At 44.0% G+C, this 19,240-nt stretch overlaps 1 protein-coding gene and 1 pseudogene across 1 annotated transcript; both read right to left on the bottom strand.

The window, feature by feature from the left end:
- Positions 1–165: 165 nt before the first annotated feature.
- Positions 166–656, bottom strand: LOC122565103 (NTF2-related export protein 2-like). The gene has a single exon (XM_043720740.2). The coding sequence runs from the start codon at positions 654–656 to the stop codon at positions 267–269; it is 390 nt and encodes a 129-aa protein (XP_043576675.2). The 3' UTR covers positions 166–266.
- A 2,836-nt stretch (positions 657–3,492) lies between these two features.
- On the bottom strand, positions 3,493–3,812 carry LOC148142497 (large ribosomal subunit protein eL37-like; annotated as a pseudogene).
- Positions 3,813–19,240: the final 15,428 nt, after the last annotated feature.

Genomic DNA, 19,240 nt, shown 5'->3' with positions numbered 1-19,240 from the left:
CATATTAAAATCACAGACTTTAGACCTCAGGGTGTGCTGTTGTCAAATACTACCTACAAAATACTGAATATCAGTACCAGATGAAATGGCCATAAGCTTCTTTACGAGAGGATGATCGTAGGTGCCCTTTCCCTCTTTTTGTTACTTTGGTCACAATGCTTCACACAGTTCTTGTACGTTTTATTCCTTAAACCCTTCCACCATTTACTTCCAGAATTAAATCCAAAGCAGTGTCAATTCATCATTTACCTACTTAAGACCATGAATTAACTGGCCCAGTCCTGGAAGTGGAAACAATCACTTGCAATTTTCCACACGGTATTTTGTGGGGCTACTTGTGCTGTGAGCAAGAAATTTTGATTGAAGTATCGCTGTTTATTTCCTTCAAATTTCACTGTTCCACAGGTGACCACAAGCACAGTGGTCTGCCCTTGAGTAGCTTGTTCATGAACAGGTTGACAATCCAGCATGTTTACTTGAAATTCACTAGAAGGCAACATTTCAAAACATTCAGCAAGTGCTTGATGGCCTGATATTGCATTTCCATTCCACACTAGGTTTGCTGTATCCAGGTATAATTTTGTTAAGACTCTCCTCCTCTTGTCCATTGTGTCATAATAAATGTTGACAAACTCATCTGCATGCTTGGTCCGCATGGGTTTTGAAGTCCAAAGAGCGGCAATGAAGTGCCAGAGGCCAACGGCCACGTTCCGGAGCCGCCGCCACTTTCCCTCAAAAAAAATCTCCTGTTTATTTATTTCTTTTTTTTTCTTTTTTTTTCTCTTTTTTTCCACCTAAGTGCGGTAGTGCTTATTTGACATTCCTGTTCTTTATTTTCTTATTAACCCCCACACTACCACCTAAGTGCGGTAGTGCTTATTTTATCCCCAGCACCCATGGTGTGTGCGCGCAGGTGTGAGACACAGTGAAGGACACAAAGTGCACCAATCTTTATTCAATTTCCACCACCAGGAAGATAGGAAAGCACCCGGGTGGCCAGTGACAAACACTGCCCTTCACATCAAAGGGCAGTGCTTTGTGATCAAAACAGTGAAGGGGCTGTTTATTTTTTTAAATTTTTTTTTACACAAAGTGCACGAATCTTTATTCAAATTCCACCACCAGGAAGATAGGAAAACATCCGGGTGGCCAGTGACAAACACTGCCCTTCACATCAAAGGGCAGTGCTTTGTGATCAAAACAGTGAAGGGGCTGTTTATTTTTTTTAATTTTTTTTTACACAAAGTGCACGAATCTTTATTCAAATTCCACCACCAGGAAGATAGGAAAACACCCGGGTGGCCAGTGACAAACACTGCCCTTCACATCAAAGGGCAGTGCTGTGTGATCAAAACAGTGAAGGGGCTGTTTATTTATTTATTTTTTTTCACCCCCACATTACCACCTAAGTGCGGTAGTGCTTATTTTTTTTTCCCCAGCACCCATGGTGTGTGTGTGCAGGTGTGAGACACAGTGAAAGACACAAAGTGCACGAATCTTTATTCAATTTCCACCACCAGGAAGATAGGAAAACACCCGGGTGGCCAGTGACAAACACTGCCCTTCACATCAAAGGGCAGTGCTTTGTGATCAAAACAGTGAAGGGGCTGTTTATTTTTTTTTTCTTTTTTTTTAAGTGCACCAATCTTTATTAAAATTCCACCACCAGGAAGATAGGAAAATACCCGGGTGGCCAGTGACAAACACTGCCCTTCACATCAAAGGGCAGTGCTATGTGATCAAAACAGTGAAGGGGAGGGTAGGGACTAAATCAAAATAGAATTGGAGGGAGAAATGATGCACTCCACTCCCTGCGGCGCCCACCTCTCCCTGAACAACTCCAGGGTGTTGGTTGACACCGTGTGCTCCTTCTCCAAGGACACCCGGGAAGGGGCTGTTTATTTTTTTTTTCTTTTCTTTTTTTCTTTTTTTTCTTTTTCTTATTTTATCCCCAGAACCCATGGTGTGTGTGTGCAGGTGTGAGACACAGTGAAAGACAAAGTGCACGAATCTTTATTCAATTTCCACCACCAGGAAGATAGGAAAACACCCGGGTGGCCAGTGACAAGCACTGCCCTTCACATCAAGGGACAGTGCTGTGTGATCAAAACAGTGAAGGGGAGGGTAGGGACTAAATCAAAATAGAGTTGGAGGGAGAAATGATGCACTCCACTCCCTGCGGCGCCCACCTCTCCCTGAACAACTCCAGGGTGTTGGTTGACACCGCGTGCTCCTTCTCCAAGGACACCCGGGAAGGGGCTGTTTATTTTTCTTTTTCTTACAAACACTGCCCTTCACATCCAAGGGCGGTGCTGATAAACCCCGTGTTTTTACAATCCTGTTTTTTTTTCCCCCCACACTACCACCTAAGTGCGGTAGTGCTTATTTTTTCCCCCAGCATCCCCTGGTTTTATTTTTTTTTTTTAAATTTAACCCCCACACTACCACCTAAGTGCGGTAGTGCTTATTTTATCCCCAGAACCCATGGTGTGTGTGTGCAGGTGTGAGACACAGTGAAAGACAAAGTGCACGAATCTTTATTCAATTTCCATCACCAGGAAGATAGGAAAACACCCGGGTGGCCAGTGACAAACACTGCCCTTCACATCAAGGGACAGTGCTATGTGATCAAAACAGTGAAGGGGAGGGTAGGGACTAAATCAAAATAGAGTTGGAGGGAGAAATGATGCACTCCACTCCCTGCGGCGCCCACCTCTCCCTGAACAACTCCAGGGTGTTGGTTGACACCGCGTGCTCCTTCTCCAAGGACACCCGGGAAGGGGCTGTTTATTTTATTTTTTTTTTTTTTTAACACCCGGGTGGCCAGTGACAAGCACTGCCCTTGACTTCACATTTCATTTTTTTTTCTTTTGTGCAGACAATACAGACCCAGCAAGCATGCTCTGTTTTTTTTTATTTTAACCCCCACACTACCACCTAAGTGCGGTAGTGCTTATTTTTTTTCCCCCAGCACCCATGGTGTGTGTGTGCAGGTGTGAGACACAGTGGAAGACACAAAGTGCACCAATCTTTATTCAATTTCGACCACCAGGAAGATTGGAAAACACCCCGGTGGCCAGTGACAAACACTGCCCTTTACATCAAAGGGCAGTGCTGTGTGATCAAAACAGTGAAGGGGAGGGTAGGGACTAAATCAAAATTGAGTTGGAGGGAGAAATGATGCACTCCACTCCCTGCGGCGCCCACCTCTCCCTGAACAACTCCAGGGTGTTGGTTGACACCGCGTGCTCCTTCTCCAAGGACACCCGGGAAGGGGCTGTTTATATCAGTCAGCCAAGGCTCCCTGATTGGGCCACGTTAACAACCCCAATCAAGGATCTCACAGTCAATAAGATCCATCTGGCCATCGTTCCACGGCTACAAGGTGAAAAAAAAATTCTCTTTTCAAATATTCCTTAGAATTTAAAGATCCAGTTGCTTCAATCATTCTTGACTGTGTTTTTTTAATTTTCTGAATTTGGGCTTTATTTGTTATGTCGATATACTGATAGTTAATGCAATGCTGGAGGAAGCCATCATGGGTTCCCATGTCTGGGTTTCGGAGTGATCCTCTCGCAGCATCCATTCCTGAGTCTGTGATACCCCACCTTCAGGTGCCTTGTGCCACCTGTGCTTGTTGCGTTTCTCTTTTAGGCCCTGGCACTCCAGAGATACTTGTTCTTTCTCTCAGCAGAGGAGGCGTGTCAGTCAAAGGTTGATTTCAGCAGGTGAAACGCCTCAGCTCCACATCACCGGCAAAGTGCGTGGGTCTTGTTTTGTCTCTTACCAAATGATGATGTTGCCTTTGTCATTGTGTGCTCGAGACACTTAACAGGAGTCTGCCGTGAAGCAGTTGGAAAGTCCAGGGCCATCTTCAAAGGTCCCCCTCCTGTGACAGAGGATTTTTTTTATCTCGATGAGTAGCCAAGTCTAGTTTTAACTCTTGGAGGCGACACTGATGTTGTGTGGTTTTTAACTTTGTACACCCCAGACCAACATCAGCACCTCCAAATCATTGATCCACTGGGGCTTTCTCCCTGGTGGGGAAGGGGGCAGTTAGTCACCAGGCACTCACCCCACCCCAGTCCTGACCCACCCCCACATGCATTGTGCAAAAAGCATTTTTGGTTCAGTTGTCAGCTCAGCTCTGTCTGAGAAAGGATTGCACTCCTCTGTTAACTACAAAGATAAAGAATATAAATTGCTATTCCACGCATATCAAATGTTTTGATGCACAGAAGTTTCTGATTGATAACGGCTTTAAATGGCCATTCCAAATGTTACCACTGCTTCTCCCTCAATTACCATTATTGAAAGCCCTTAAATCTTTCTTGGAATCAAATTATCTTCATTTCTTTTCAGTCAGAAAATGATGAGTTGTAAAAGCTGCCCAGCCTTAATCTGCATCTCATTTTTTCTGATAAACATCTATGAGATACAGATCTGACTCATGTGGGTAGATCCATGTGGGTAAATTTAGGGTGGCATGGTGTCTCAGTGGTTATGGTTGCCTCACAGCAACAGCGACCCAGGTTGGGGCCGGGTATTGGCTCGATGGCCTTTGGAGGGTTGGTATGGGCTGAATGGCCTGCTTTCACACTGTAGGGATTCTATGAGTTCATTTTACATTTGGCTTGCTCTCCTCAATCTAAGAATGCCCTTTTCCCGACCTGCAGCCATCATGGATAAAGTGATGGTACTTCTCAAAGCTATTTAGGAATTTTTTTTTTATTCATTCACTGGATAGGCCAGCCTTTGTTGGCCAACAATAGTTGCCCAGAGGGCAGTTAAGAGTCAACCGCATTGCTATGTTCTGGAGTCACATGTAGGCTAGAGCAGGCAAGGATGACAATTTATTTCCTGAAAGGGCATTAGTGAACTGGATGGGCTTTTCATAACAACAATGGCTTCATGACTATCATTAGAATTTTAATTCCAGATTTTAATTGAAACTGAGTTGAAATTCCACCATCAACCACTTCAGTCCAGGTCTCCAGAACATTACCCTGGTATCTGGATAAATAGTCCAGTGGCATTACCACTAGACCATTGCTTCCCCTTCCTATCTTCCTTTTTCTTTCTTTCTCCACAGAGAAGTGTGGTTAGCCTGCTGATAAAAATAGAAAGTGCATCGTTTTACAAAAGCGTTACAAAGATATTGATGCTATTTAAAGATTTTTTCTAAGAACGGGCGCTTTGTCACACAATAGCTGAGCTGTAATTTTGACCCTTTGACCAGCTCTCCCATGTGTATGGTCTGTGAAAATGCTGATTATCATTTCAGTTAAGATTGTTTCGAAACAGGCCAAGTTCAACACGCCTCAGGATATAGCACAAGAAAATCATTCCAGTGTCACCCCTTGGCTCCACAGACCAAACAGGAATCTTAACTCTCCTGTCCAATAGCATTTTGGCTGTACTGACTGTACAGGAACAGAAAGACCTGGGGTCATGTGTACACCAACCTTTGAAGGTGGCAGAGCTTACTTAAGAAGGCTATTAAAAAGAAAGCACATGGATGCTTGGATTTAATAACAGAGGCATTGAGTGGAAAAATAAGGTGGTTAAGATATGCCTTTATATGAAAAATGTATAGATCTCTGCTGGAGTATTGTGACTGATTCTGGCCAGTACACTTCAAGAAGCACATTAAGGCTTTAGAGAGGGTGCTGAGAGGATTTACTGCACAGAACCAGCATTGACAAAGTTACAGTTTGAGATTCTACAGAGAAGAGAGATTTTCTGAGAGTAGAGAAGGAGGAGATTGATAGAGGTGTTCAATATTATGAACAATGAGTAAATAAGGACAAATCTCCCAGTGTTGTAGATCGGATAACCCGATGAAGACAGATATAAGGTAATTGGCAAAAGAAACAGAGGGGCGATGAGGAGATGTTTTCTTTTGACACAGTAAGATGCTGTAATCTGGAATGCTCTGCCTGAAAGGGTAGTGGAAGCAGACTTGATTGTACCTTTCCCAAGGGAATCAGTTATAGGGAAAACATTTCCCAGGCTGTGAGGAAAAAGCAGGGAAGTGGAATTAATTGGATGGCTATAACAAAGAGGTAGCAAAGTCTTGATGGATTGAATGGCCTCTTTCAGAGACGGAGGATTCATGGACTTGTAACAGGTTAGGACAAAAATGAAGCTAATCTGCCTACTTGCTCTTAGAACAATCCAGTACAAATCTGTTCTCTCTCAATAGCCCTGTTTGAACACTTATTCAATTCTCTGTTAATGAAAGCAATGGGCTTGACCTCAACCATTGGGAGAAAGTGAGGACAGCAAATGCTGGAGATCAGAGTCGAGAGTGTGGTGCTGGAAAAGCACAACAGTCAGGCAGTGTCTGAGGAGGAGGAGAATCAACGTTTCGGGCATAAGCCCTTCAACAGGAAGGACTTCATCAGAACATACTTAAGAAGGCCATTAAAAAGAAAGCACATGGACCTATCACCTTCTCCCTCACCTTCAGCTATCTATTGCATTCTCAGCGACCTTAACCCCCAGTCTCACCCCCCTCCCACTTATCTCTCAGCCCCCTGGCCCACAAGCCTCATTCCCGATGAAGGGCTTATGCACAAAACCTCGATTCTCCTGCTCCTCGGATGCTGCCTGACCTGCTGTGCTTTTCCAGCACCACACTGTCAACTCTGATCTCCAACATCTGCAGTCCCCACTTTCTCCTAAAACCTGGTGTTGTGTGACTTCTGACTTTGTGCTCCCCAATCCAACACCGGCATCTCCACATCAAGAATAGGAAGGGTTTAGTGGGATATGGGCCAAATACTGGCGAATGGGACTAGACTAATTTAGGCTATCTAGTTGGCATGGACCACCATAGTCAGTCAAATCTCTGATGGTGACAAAACAGACTACAGACGGGAGGTGGAAGACCTGGAAAAATGGTGCACCGGAAGCAACCTAACTCTCAGTGCTAACAAAATCAAGGAACTCATTATTGACTTTTAGTGGGATGTTACTACACATTAACAGCACAGAGGTGGAAAGAGTGGAGAATATGAAGCTCGTGGGGGTGGTCATCAACAACAAGCTTTCTTGGACTCTTCATGTGGATGCACTGGTTACAAAGGCCCAACAACGTCTCTTCTTCCTCAGGCAGCTGAGAAAATTTGGCATGACGGTGAATACCCTTGCCAACTTTTAAAGGTGCACCATCGAGAGCATTCTGTCTGGGTGTATCACTACCTGGTGTGACAACTGTACCATTCAAGATCAGAGACGGTTACAGAGAGTGGTGAACTCAGCCTGGACAATCACAAAGGCCAACTTCCCATCTATAGAATCCATCTACCAGGCCCGCTGTCAAGGAAAGGCTGCCAGCATTCTCAAAGATCCACCCACCCTGGCAATGTTTTTCTACAACCTCTACCATTGGTGATAAAGTACAGAAGCCTGAAGCCTGAACAACGCACCAGCTGGTTTCAAAACAGTTTCTATCTTACTGTTGTTAGAATACTGAATGGACTCACAAATGCTTAACATTCGCCTGTACCTGTGTTTTGATTTTTGCTGCTGTTTACCTATTATTAACTTATCTGTGCTACTTAACTATGTGATCTGCCTGTATTGCTCGCAAGATAAAACTTTTCACTGTGCCTCGAAACACATGACAATAAATTCAATTCAATGAATTGGACCGAAGGATCTGTTACCTATGACTGTTCAGGTGCTTCCATTCGGCTCTTTATTAAGTGTTCAGTTTGTGTTGGAAATGAGTAAGATAGACTGTCCATCTATCTGTGTGAACATAAGAAGAAATGAAAAAGGAGTAAGAGGAGGCCACTCAGCCCCTCAAGCCTGCTCTGCTATTGTCCAAAGATGTGCAGATTAGGTGGATTGGCCATGACAAATGCATGGTTATAGGGGAGGGGAGTGAATTTGGTTGGAATGTCCTTCAGAGGGTCAGTATTGGCTGAATGGCATGCCTCCACTTACAGTATGATCCTAAGAGAAGAAATTTCCTTTACCTCGTGTTGACGACAGTGAACCTTCTGCCATTCTGAAACACAACAATCGTTAGAGTTACTTTGACTCAGTTATACCCCAAACGTTATAATAGGGTTTCTGTAAATAATTGCTGGAGTTGGCTCAATTTCTGTGTTGAGTTGCACTATGTTCTGGACAATTCATGCAATGCACTCCACGTAAAAAATTAACTACTAATTTATGAGAAATTTGATTCATGTAAGTTAAGTTATAAGCCAACAACGAAAGAAGATAAAATGGTTGCAACCTGCTCGAAATGCTCTGACTTCTACCAGCCATCCTTTCTCTCCCTGTCTCCATGTCTGAAGGCACCTTTAGCCTGCACAGATCTATTTAACTACTCTCTGTCTGAATGCGGGGATTCAATAAGATTTCTTTTTTAAATTGGAAGGGGCTGAATAAGGGAAGTGAGAATTTTATGGTTGGAAAGGTGTTGTCCCTAAAAAGGTGAGGAAAGTCATTCAGTGAAATTTCTTTGTTGGCGTACAGCGTGCTTTGCCCCGGAGAATGGTTGAGATCAAGAGTGTGGCGCTGGAAAAGCACAGCAGGTCAGGTAGCATCTGAGGAGCAGGAGAATCGACACTTCGGGCATATTGGCCAGAATCAAACACAATACTCTCCAACCTATCACTTTCTCCCCCACCTTCATCTACCTATTGCATTCTCAGCTCCCTTCCCCCCAGCCCCATGCCCCTCCCATTTATCTCTCAGCCCCCTGGCCCACAAGCCTCATTCCTGATGAAGGGCTTTTGCCCAAAACCTCGATTCTCCTGCTCCTCGAATGCTGCCTGACCTGCTGTGCTTTTCCAGCACCACACTGTCAACACCAGTTTTTGGTCCAAAAGGTTTATTTGAAATCACTAGCTTTGTCACTTCACCTGAAGAAGGGGCAACACTCTCAAAGCTGGTGATTTCAAATAAACCTGTTGGACTATAACCTGGCGAAGTGTGACTTCTGACCTTTCCTATCCATGTACCTATCCTGATGCCTTTTTTTAAGTAAATATATTTAATAGCAAAATTTTTTTAACTTTACAAACATATAAAATTATTGAAAAATACAATCAATAACAAATATCAGTATAATAAAGAGAAAAAAAACACAAATTACAATACAACTACTGGGTGGCACGGTGGCACAGTGGTTAGCACTGCTGCCTCACAGCGCCAGAGACCTGGGTTCAATTCCCGCCTCAGGCAACTGTCTGTGTGGAGTTTGCACATTCTCTCCCTGTGTCTGCGTGGGTTTCCTTTGGGTAGTCCGGTTTCCTCCCACAATCCAAAGATGTGCAGGTTAGGTGAATTGGCCATGCTAAATTGTTAGATGTAGGGGAATGAGTCTGGGTGGGTTGCTCTTCGGAGGGTCGGTGTGGACTTGTTGGGCCGAAGGGCCTGTTTCCACACTGTAAGCAATCTAATCTACCAACTACTAACCTACTCTATAATACAAAACAAACCCTGACACTATGCAAAGCAACACCAATAAATAAGTAAATAACTAATAGATAAAAAAAAAAGAAAAGCAAAAGAAAACACAAGAAAAACCCCATGAAATACAAAACAGCTATGCTCGGCGCAAAGCTCCCAAACAAAAGAACAGGAGCATTGTATATATAACCAGGGCCCAGGGCTCGACAAACCTAACCATCCTGGTTAAACAAACACCCTAGTTAAGATATCCAAATAACTCAAGTAGGGCTGCTGTGTCTTATAAAAATGGTCTGTCGTGTGGTGCACCATGTTTGTAAAACAAAATCCAAGGGAATGCGCTTCATAATTAATTTCCACCATCCTAGCCAGCCCAGTGGGTTCTCAGACACCCAATCCATTAGAATATTCTTCCGTGCACAGTATGCAAGAGTACTAAATAGTTTCTTCCCAGGCCCGTCTAAAGGTGGTAAATTTGGTAGACCTAAGAGGAGAGATACCGGGTCTACTTTGACTTCAGTCCTCAATACCCTCCCTATCTCTCCTGTCACGGTGCTCCAATAAACACGGAGCCTGTGGCATATACAGACGCAATGGGTAAGAGTACCTACTTATTTTACATTTGGGGCACACTGAAGATACCCCTTTTTTAAACTTCGCCAGACGGTCTGGTGCCAGATGAGCCCTGTGCAGAACTTTTAACTGCGTAGCGCATGTCCTGTTACAGATTGAGATCTTTCGAGCATTCTCCCATATGTTTTCTCATGTTTCAGAAGAGATCTTCACTCCTGGCTCTTGCTCCCAGACCTCACGTAACCAGTTAATATCCTGCCAGGCCCTGCCACCCAGCAGGCAATAGAGGGCACTAACTGAAAGGGTGCTTATGGAGCGTAGCAACAACCTCTCTGTATCTGGCTTATTGGGCTTAGTGAGAAGAGTAGTCTTCTTCTGGATGAAATCCCTAACCTGAAAAAAATGGAAAAGATTTCTGCTGGGCAACCTGTCTTTGTGGCTCAGTTGCTCAAAAGACATCATAGCCTCCCCCTCAAACAAGTCTCCCAAACTAGAAACTCCTCTTGCTGCCCATAGTTTTAACCCTGAGTCCATCATCCCTGGTCGGAACCCTGGCATGCCATCTATAGGTGTGAGTGGTGAAGTCTTGGATAAGCAACCCTCACTCTGACGCATCGCCCTCCATGCCTTGACTGTACTCATGACAATGGGGTTCCGGCTGTGGTCCATAACTGTCCTCATCTTATCCATGAACAACAGGTTAATAAGAGGGCTCTTTGCCTGTGAGGCCTTGATATCCAGCCATATTGAGTTTGGATTGTTACCTACCCAATTGCAGACAACGGGAAACTCAATTGATACCTTTGATGCCTGGGAAATCAACTCCTCCCCCTCCTTGAGGCAACTGAAATTTAGTAAGTTTGATGAGGGGCCATCCACAATGCCAGACAAGGGAATCAAACCATCCCATAAGTTTCCGCAGTGTTGACTTGGCAAACATTCTCCCCGTGTCTGCATGGGTTTCCTCCGGGTGCTCTGGTTTCCTCCCACTGTCCAAAGATGTGCAGGTTAGGTGAATTGACTATGCTAAATTGCCCATAGTGTTAGGTGCAGTAGTCAGAGGGAAATGGGTCTGGGTGGGTTACTCTTCGGAGGGTCGGTGCGGACTTAGTGGGCCGAAGGGCCTGTTTCCACACTGTAGAGAATCTAATCTAATTATAGGGAGCATATGCATAGGATAAAGCAAATTAGGAAGAACATTCACCTTAATGAGAGATATTTGGCCCAGCCATGAAATTGGAAGAGTCTCCCACCTCTGGAGATCCCACCTAATATTGTCGAGCAAGTGAGCAAAGTTAGTCCGAAATAATCAATCAAACTTGGGGGTAATAAAAATGCCTAGGCATTGGAACCCTGCCCGTGACCACTTAAAAGGGAACCTAGGGCCACCTTCAACTTCTGGTACATCCTTGAGGTTCCCCAAAGGCATACCTTCCGATTTTGCAAAGTTGATCTTATATCCTGAAATAGCCCCAAATGAATTGATACATTGTATCAAATGGGGTACGGAGGTCATCGGGTCTGATAAAAACAAAAGGACATCATCCGCACACAGTGTGATCTTGTGTGCCCTCGATCCCACTTCCGGAGCGGTTATGTGGATGTTCTGACGAATGGCCTCTGCCAATGGTTCTATCACATTGGTTACTCCGAAGAGTAACCCACCCAGACCCATTTCCCTCTGACTACTGCACCTAACACTATGGGCAATTTAGCATAGTCAATTCACCTAACCTGCACATCTTTGGACAGTGGGAGGAAACCAGAGCACCCGGAGGAAACCCATGCAGACACGGGGAGAATGTTTGCCAAGTCAACACTGCGGAAACTTATGGGATGGTTTGATTCCCTTGTCTGGCATTGTGGATGGCCCCTCATCAAACTTACTAAATTTCAGTTGCCTCAAGGTGGGGGAGGAGTTGATTTCCCAGGCATCAAAGGTAAACAACTGTGAAAGGGGGACAGCCTTGACGACTACCCCTACCCATCCTAAAATTCCCAGACTTCCCCCCCTTGGTGATGATCGCGGCCAGAGAGTGGGATATAAAACCTCCACCCACCTAGCAAAGGCCCCACCCAACCCAAACCGTTCTAAGACATAAAAAAGATACAGCATTTCCACCTGGTCAAATGCTTTCTCTGCATCTAAGGAAATCACCAACCCCTGAACTGATGGTTGCTGACAAACTTGGACCATATTCAGCAACCTTCTAATACTATTGGAGGACATACGGCCCCTTACAAAGCCTGTCTGGTCCTCTTTAACAATATGGGGCAACACCTTTTCCAATCTCAGTGTCAGGATTTTAGACAGAATCTTGAAATCTGAATTTAATAGAGGGATGGGCCTGTATGAGGCACAATCCTCAGGAACCTCTCCCTTCTTAAGAATTAAGGAAATATCAACTTCTCTCAAAGATGGTGGTAAGCATTCATGCATATAGGAGTGATTGTACATCTCCAACATCGGCCCTGACAGGATCCCTATAAACTCCTTATAAAACTCCCCCAGGAGACCATCAGGGCCAGGCACTTTCCCACTCTGAAGTTGCCTAGCTGCCTCCTGTACTTCCTGAACTGTCAAGGGGGCATTAAGGAGAGAGGCATTTCCAAGGTTACCCCTATGAGGTCCAGGTTCTTAAAAAAGATTCCATTTTAGCCCTCCTGTCCTCACAACCTTCAGACTGATACAATTCAGAATAAAAACTCCGAAAAGCCTCATTAATCCTTTTAGCATCGTTATTTAGGTGAAACTGAGAAATAAGAAAGGGATGATCACCTTCTTGGGATTGTATTACAGACTCCCTAATGGTCAGAGGGAAATTGAGAAACAAACTTGTAAGGACATCTCAGCTCTTGTAAGGGGATCTCAGCTATCTGTAAGAATAATAGGGTGGTTATGGTAGGGGATTTTAACTTTCCAAATATAGACTGGGACTGCCATAGTGTTAAGGGTTTAGATGGACAGGAATCTGTTAAGTGTGTACAAGAAATTTTTTTTGCAGTAATGGATTGGGGAGCACACTTTTTCCTAGTCAGGTACGCTAAAAACTTCCCTGGCCTATCTGCATATTCAAACAGCCTCTGTCTAGCAAAAGCAATTTCTTTCTTTGTGTTTTCTGTAAGTATTGAATTCAAGGCAGCCTGGAGGTCCATGATCCACTGTGGCTTAGTCACCGAAGGCCACGCAAAATGTGCTGCCTCAGCCGCTTTCAACTGCGTCTCAAGTAGACGCTGCTGTTCCCCCTTCTGTCATTTTGGGACAGCTGAATAGGAAATAGCTAATCCCCGAGCAAAGGCCTTTGCGGTCTCCCATAGTATAGATGGATTATTGCCGTGCCTGAGTTGATAGTCAAGAATTCCTGAAACTCCTTCAAAAAATATTCCACAAATTTGGAATCCTTGAGGAGAAAAGGGTCCAAACGCCAGTGCCACAAACCTAGCCCCTCACTCTTGGCCTTAACCTCCAAATATACTACTGCGTGATCAGAGATAGTTATATTCCCAATTTTACAATCCATAATTGAATGCAAAAGGGCTGAGGAAGCCAGAAAGAGATCAATCCTCGCGTGACATTTATGTGGGTTTGAAAAAAAGGTAAAGTCCCTGCCGGTAGAGTGATGACATCTCCAAATGTCCACCAGCCCCAACTTCTCGCATAAATCAGCCAGCTGCTTGGCCTGCGAAGAAATAGTTGGGGACCAATAGGCATCCTGTCCACTTTCAGATCCAAAAGGCAATTAAAATCCCCCCCTATAATAATGTGCCGTGTTCCAAGGGCACTCAGCTTAGTTAAAGCACTAATCAAAAATTTGAAGGGATGCGCCAGAGGACAGTTGACATTTAAAATGCCATATTCCTTCCCATGTATCAGGGCTTTAAGTATCACAAACTGTCCCTGTTCATCTTTCACCTACTCTAATAATGTGAATGGAAGATTTTTCTGGATAAGTACTGCCACTCCCCTACTTTTAGTAGTAAAGGATGAAAAGAATACCCGGTCATAACCCCCCTGTTGTAGCTTCAGATGTTCCTCATCATCAAGATGGGTTTCCTGCAACAAAGCGATATCACCCCTTTCCCTCTTAAGGTTAGAAAGCACTTTTTTCCTTTTAACAGGCGAATGACTTCCCTTGATGTTCCAGTTGCACCATATCCCCTTTTAGAGACCCTTCAACCCCTGGGATGGAGAACCCTGCTTACAAAGTGCCGAGGACAAGTAAATGAAGACTCATAGAGTCGAAGAATTATGTATACAAAAACTACTCTATCATAACTACAAACAACTATTACTATCAAAAAACTACAAAAGAAAACCAACTATAAAACCTTGAACGGAAGACTCTTCCCCTTGCCCATAGGGGGCACTCACCCTACCCATCTCCTCCTTCATAGCTCCTTCAAGCCCGAACTGTGCCCTAGCCTTAGGCCAGATAAAAAATCAAGAGAAAAAAGACAAAGTCAGGATGAACACTCCACCCATCCCTGGCTTCTTATCATCCCTACTTATGACTAAAAGAGAAAGACAACAATCAAACAAAAGGGGAGACAACAAAGAACATCCACAAAATTGCCCGTTAGAAAATCCAGCTATATAAAAAAGTAACAATATATTCCAAGTTTTTTTTTCCAAAAAAGAAATTATTAGGGAGAAAGAAAGGTAAAAAAAGGGAGGGAAAACATGGGGAAAGAAGGAAAAGAGGACGAACATTAACTGTATTCTTCAGACCAGTCCGTCTATTTTAAAGTGTCCACAAAATGTTTTGCTTTATCCGCTGAGTCAAATGTATAAATTGAGTCCTCCTGGCTGAAATGGAGCACTGTGGAATATCTCATGGAGTACTGGATGCCCAGGTTCCTCAGTCTCTTTTTAACTCCATCGAAGGACTTCCTCTTTCGAATTAAAGCTGCCGAGAAATTCTGGAAAAACATGATTTTTGACCCCCTTATGCAGCAGGATGAGGACTCCATCGCAGCTTCTGAGGCCTTGGTTTGACCCTCCACCTCCTCCAGCCACTCCCCGAGGCCTGTGATCTTTTCCCAGCGATCTGGAGGCTTCTATTACTTTTTGCTTGCCCTTATATGAATGTAAGTGCACTAGGACCGGGTGGGGGCGCTGCACCAGCCCTGACTTATGCTGGTAACCCGATAAGCCCTTTCAATCTGTAGCTTGCTGGACTCGATCTGAAGGCCCAAAATCTTTGGCAGCCAGCTTTCAAAGAAGCTGACCGGCTGCTCACCTTCCTCATCTTCAGGGAGCCTGACAATTCGGAGATTTATCCTCTGACCTTGATTTTCGAGGTCATCGGTATGGTCTCGCGAGGCCTGTGCCTCTCGCTCCAGCACCTGGATCGGACTGGATGAGGACTCCATTGCAGCTTCTGAGGCTTTGGTTTGACCCTCCACCTCCTCCAGCCTCTCCCCGAGGCCCTGGATCTCCTACTGATGCTTCTGCAGCATTGATGCGATAGGTTGGACCTGGGCACAAATCTTCCCACGGATTTCCTCAATCGCAGCCCCAACCTTCAAGGTAAGTCTCTCCATCGTCGCATCCAACTCCTGTCAGTCTGTCAGGTCCCCGGGGGGTTCAGGAGAGGCTGCTGCTGCTTCAGTCTCTGGTATGCCTGGTGCTGCAGGGAAGTGTCCTCCCTGCTGCTGTTTGCTCACTCCCTTTCTCTTTGGCATCCTTCCCAATTCCAAATATTAACAAGTAAGTGCTCTGTAAGGTTTTAAACTAATAATTCCTCCACATAAGTTGGCCAGGGATGGCAAAAAACACCAGTATGCCTTGGCTGTTACGCAGAGCCATCCACAGCAGTTCTACAGAATCGCACCATCTTCCCGAGTCCTGATGCCTTTTAAATACTGTTATTGTACCAGTTTCCACCGTTTCCTCTGGCAGCTCATTCCAATCACACAAACCACCGTCTGCAGGAAAACGTTGCCCCTTAGGTCCCTTCTAAATCTTTGTGCTCTCACCTTAAACCTGTGCCATCTAGTTTTGGACTCCCCTAGCCTGGGAAAGACATCTTGTCTATTTATCCTATCTGTACCCCTCATGATTTTATAAAGCTCTATAAAGCTTAGCCTCCGATGCTCCAGGGAAAGTAGCCCCAGTCTATCCAACCTCTCCCTATACTTCAAACCCTCTGATCCTGGCAACATCCTTGTCTATCTTTTCTGACTCTTTTCAAGTTTCACAACGTCTTTCCTATAGCAGGGAGACCAGAATTGAATGCAGTATTCCAAAAGTGTAGGACATCAACCAAGTAGCAGTAGAAATCTGAAAGGTTTAATTCCTGAAATCTGTACATTTTTAGTTAGGACTGAAATATGAATACGTGGCTGGCAAGACTATTTGCAGGAGAGTGTGTGTTTGATTTTCACATGCTGCAATGATGTATTTTGGTGCAAAGTGTATCACGTCATTGAGGATTTGTAACCTGCAGAGGTTGACTAAACACCTCCTCCAGAAAAATTGTACATTTAAAATTCTTCACCAAGTCAACGTAATTCAATCTGTGGGAAAGAAAAATGCAAGTACCACAATTCTACACCAGTCCAAGGTAACTGGATGTCACCTTGGCTAATTTAGCATGCTGCATCTGGCAAGTGTACGATAAACACGACTTGATTACTTACAGTAGTTGTGGAGTAATTCGGGGTCAATTAATCTGATCGGGCTGTGTGGCAAAGATGGGAAAAGATATTAAATTGGAGGCAGATGAGGGGAAATTAGAGACAGATTCACAGGGCAGGTACAGCTGAGCATTCAAAGTGGTTCAACATCTTTGTTGCTTCGTTCAACAGCTCCCTGCAAAAAAAAACAACTCTTTTTAGAGTGAAGGAAGATGATCCCTTGGTTCCTTTAAATGGGAAGTTGTATTTATCCTTGAAGCTGTCAGTCAATCACTCGAACGTGTGTCATAGAGTGCAGACAGCTTTCTGTGGGGTGAAAACAAGGAGGATGCCAATTGTAAATGTGTAGAATCTACAGCAGACTTTACACCCATGCTTCAAAAACTTGACCTAAAATTGATTGCTTCTTTTGCAGAAGAGTTACCATCCTTATTTACAGTGGCGTGACACTGAGGGTCTGATTTCTACTACATCTTCGGCCCTATATACGATAGGCATTAAAGGAACTGTATAAATGCAAGCTCTTTTTGTAGATTAATGTTCAGAAAGAATAACCACCCTGAGAACAGCAATTCCACTAGAACACAAAGTGCTTTTCGGAGGAGCACCTTGTGAACTGTGACAATGAACTACTCTTTCTTGTGATGATACATATCCAAGTTTTTGCAGCTACACAATCACCTCAGAGTTACACACTTCAGGGTTCAAGTCCCCCTCCAGGGCCCGAGCACAGAAATCAAGGCTGACACTCTAGTGCACGACTGAGGATTGCTGCAATATTGGAGCTGCTGTCTTTCGGAAGAGACATTAAGCCAGCTGCCAGCTCTGGGGTGATTGTAGAAGGTCCCATGGCATTATTGTGAAGGACAGCAGCTGTCCTGTCTCATATCCATCCTTCAATTAGCAACACAATAAAAACCCAAATCATTTTCACACTTGGCCGGAATTTGCTGAGCACAAACGAGCTCCCATTTTTCATATACTAAAGCAGTGACTTCAGTAACAGTACTTCTCTGACTGTGAAGTACTTTGAGACAGCCAGTCATGAAACAGGCTGTATAAATGTAAATCTATATGATGTAAGTCAATCAAAATCTATGAATGTTTATCCTAAAGGCCTGTGCCTGATGCACACTGGTCACATTTCAATTCCCAGCTTTGAAAATGTCAAAAATATTTTCTTAAAAAAGAAACACTGTCTTTTTTTTAGAATATTAGAACATTCCAGCGCAGTACTGGCCCTTCCACCTTCAATGTTGCACCAACCTGTGAAACCAATCTGAAACCCATCTCACCTACACTATTCCTTTTTCATCCATATGCTTGTCCAATGACCATTTAAATGCCCTTAAAGTTGGTGAGTCTGCTACTGTTGCAGGCAGTGCGTTCCATGCCCCTACTACTCTCTGAGTAAAGAAAATATCTCTGACATCTGTCCTATATCTATCACTCCTAAATTTAAAGCTATGTCCCTTTGTGCTAGCCATCACTATCTGAGGAAAAAGGCCCTCACTGTCCACCCAATCTAACCCTCTGATTATCATATATGTCTCAATGAAGTCAGCTCTCAACCTTCTCTCTAGTGAAAACAGCCTCAAGTCCCTCAGCCTTTCCTCACCTTCTGTCCACACCAGGCAACATCCCAGTAAATTTCCTCTGAACACTTTCCAAAGCCTCTTCCCCTGACCTGAAACTGTGAAATTCCAAGGATCTGCTCATCTCCTTTGGCAACAGCAAACAATGTCTGAACGAGCTGAGAATAGACTTATTTATGACTTTTCAGTGTTCTGGCCTCAAAGTGACAGACCAGACCTTGGCAGCAAACAAATGCATTGGGCATTATTTAGTTAACAGTGGTGATTATTATGAGCAATGCTGAGAGCTATCAAACAAACTGAAGTGTAAAACATCTCTTCAGATAAAACCTACAGCTCTGATACCTGATGGTATCTTCAATAAAAGACAACAGTACTGTCTAATTTATGACCTAATGCAACTACTGTTAAAAAAAAGAGGGCAAGCTTTGATTATATCCCAATGCTGGATAGAACTTACCCAAAAGGTAACCTAGAAAAAAAAGCAGGAAATTAAACCCACTTTAAAAGTAACCCATGTATATGCTGGTAAGTCCATTACAACACTGATCTAGAAATTCCACTGCCCATTGCACAACTTTTCCAGTGCTAAATCGTCTCCTAGGTTTCTAGTATGGTGGACCTCCATTATGTATGCTGCCAACCACATCTCCAAAGTGCATTGGTTCTTTCAGGCACTTACTGTGTGTGATTGTAGGTACCTTCTGGTCTAATAAGAAAGAGTATTGCCGAATATATAAGATCAAGTTTCTTGCATCTCTGCAACAATTTACAGCTTCTAAGAAGGTTATACACTCTGCAGTATTCCAAAGACATTTGAGAGGACCAGGGATCTCTCACGAGATTTGGTCTGCTCTCTCCCCAGGTCACCATAACATCATTGCAATTGTTGGTGCTTATTGTATTCAAAAGCACAGCCGGTCAGGCAGCATCTGAGTAGCAGGAGAATTGACGTTTCAAGTATAAGCCTTCTGCTCGAAACATTGATTCTCCTGCTC

The sequence above is a fragment of the Chiloscyllium plagiosum genome, unplaced genomic scaffold (assembly GCF_037043375.1).
Source record: "Chiloscyllium plagiosum isolate Xiang-an unplaced genomic scaffold, Cpla_swu_hap1 HiC_scaffold_28, whole genome shotgun sequence".
NCBI classification, from domain to species: Eukaryota; Metazoa; Chordata; class Chondrichthyes; order Orectolobiformes; family Hemiscylliidae; genus Chiloscyllium; species Chiloscyllium plagiosum.
This window is presented reverse-complemented; position numbering and strand designations above follow the sequence as displayed.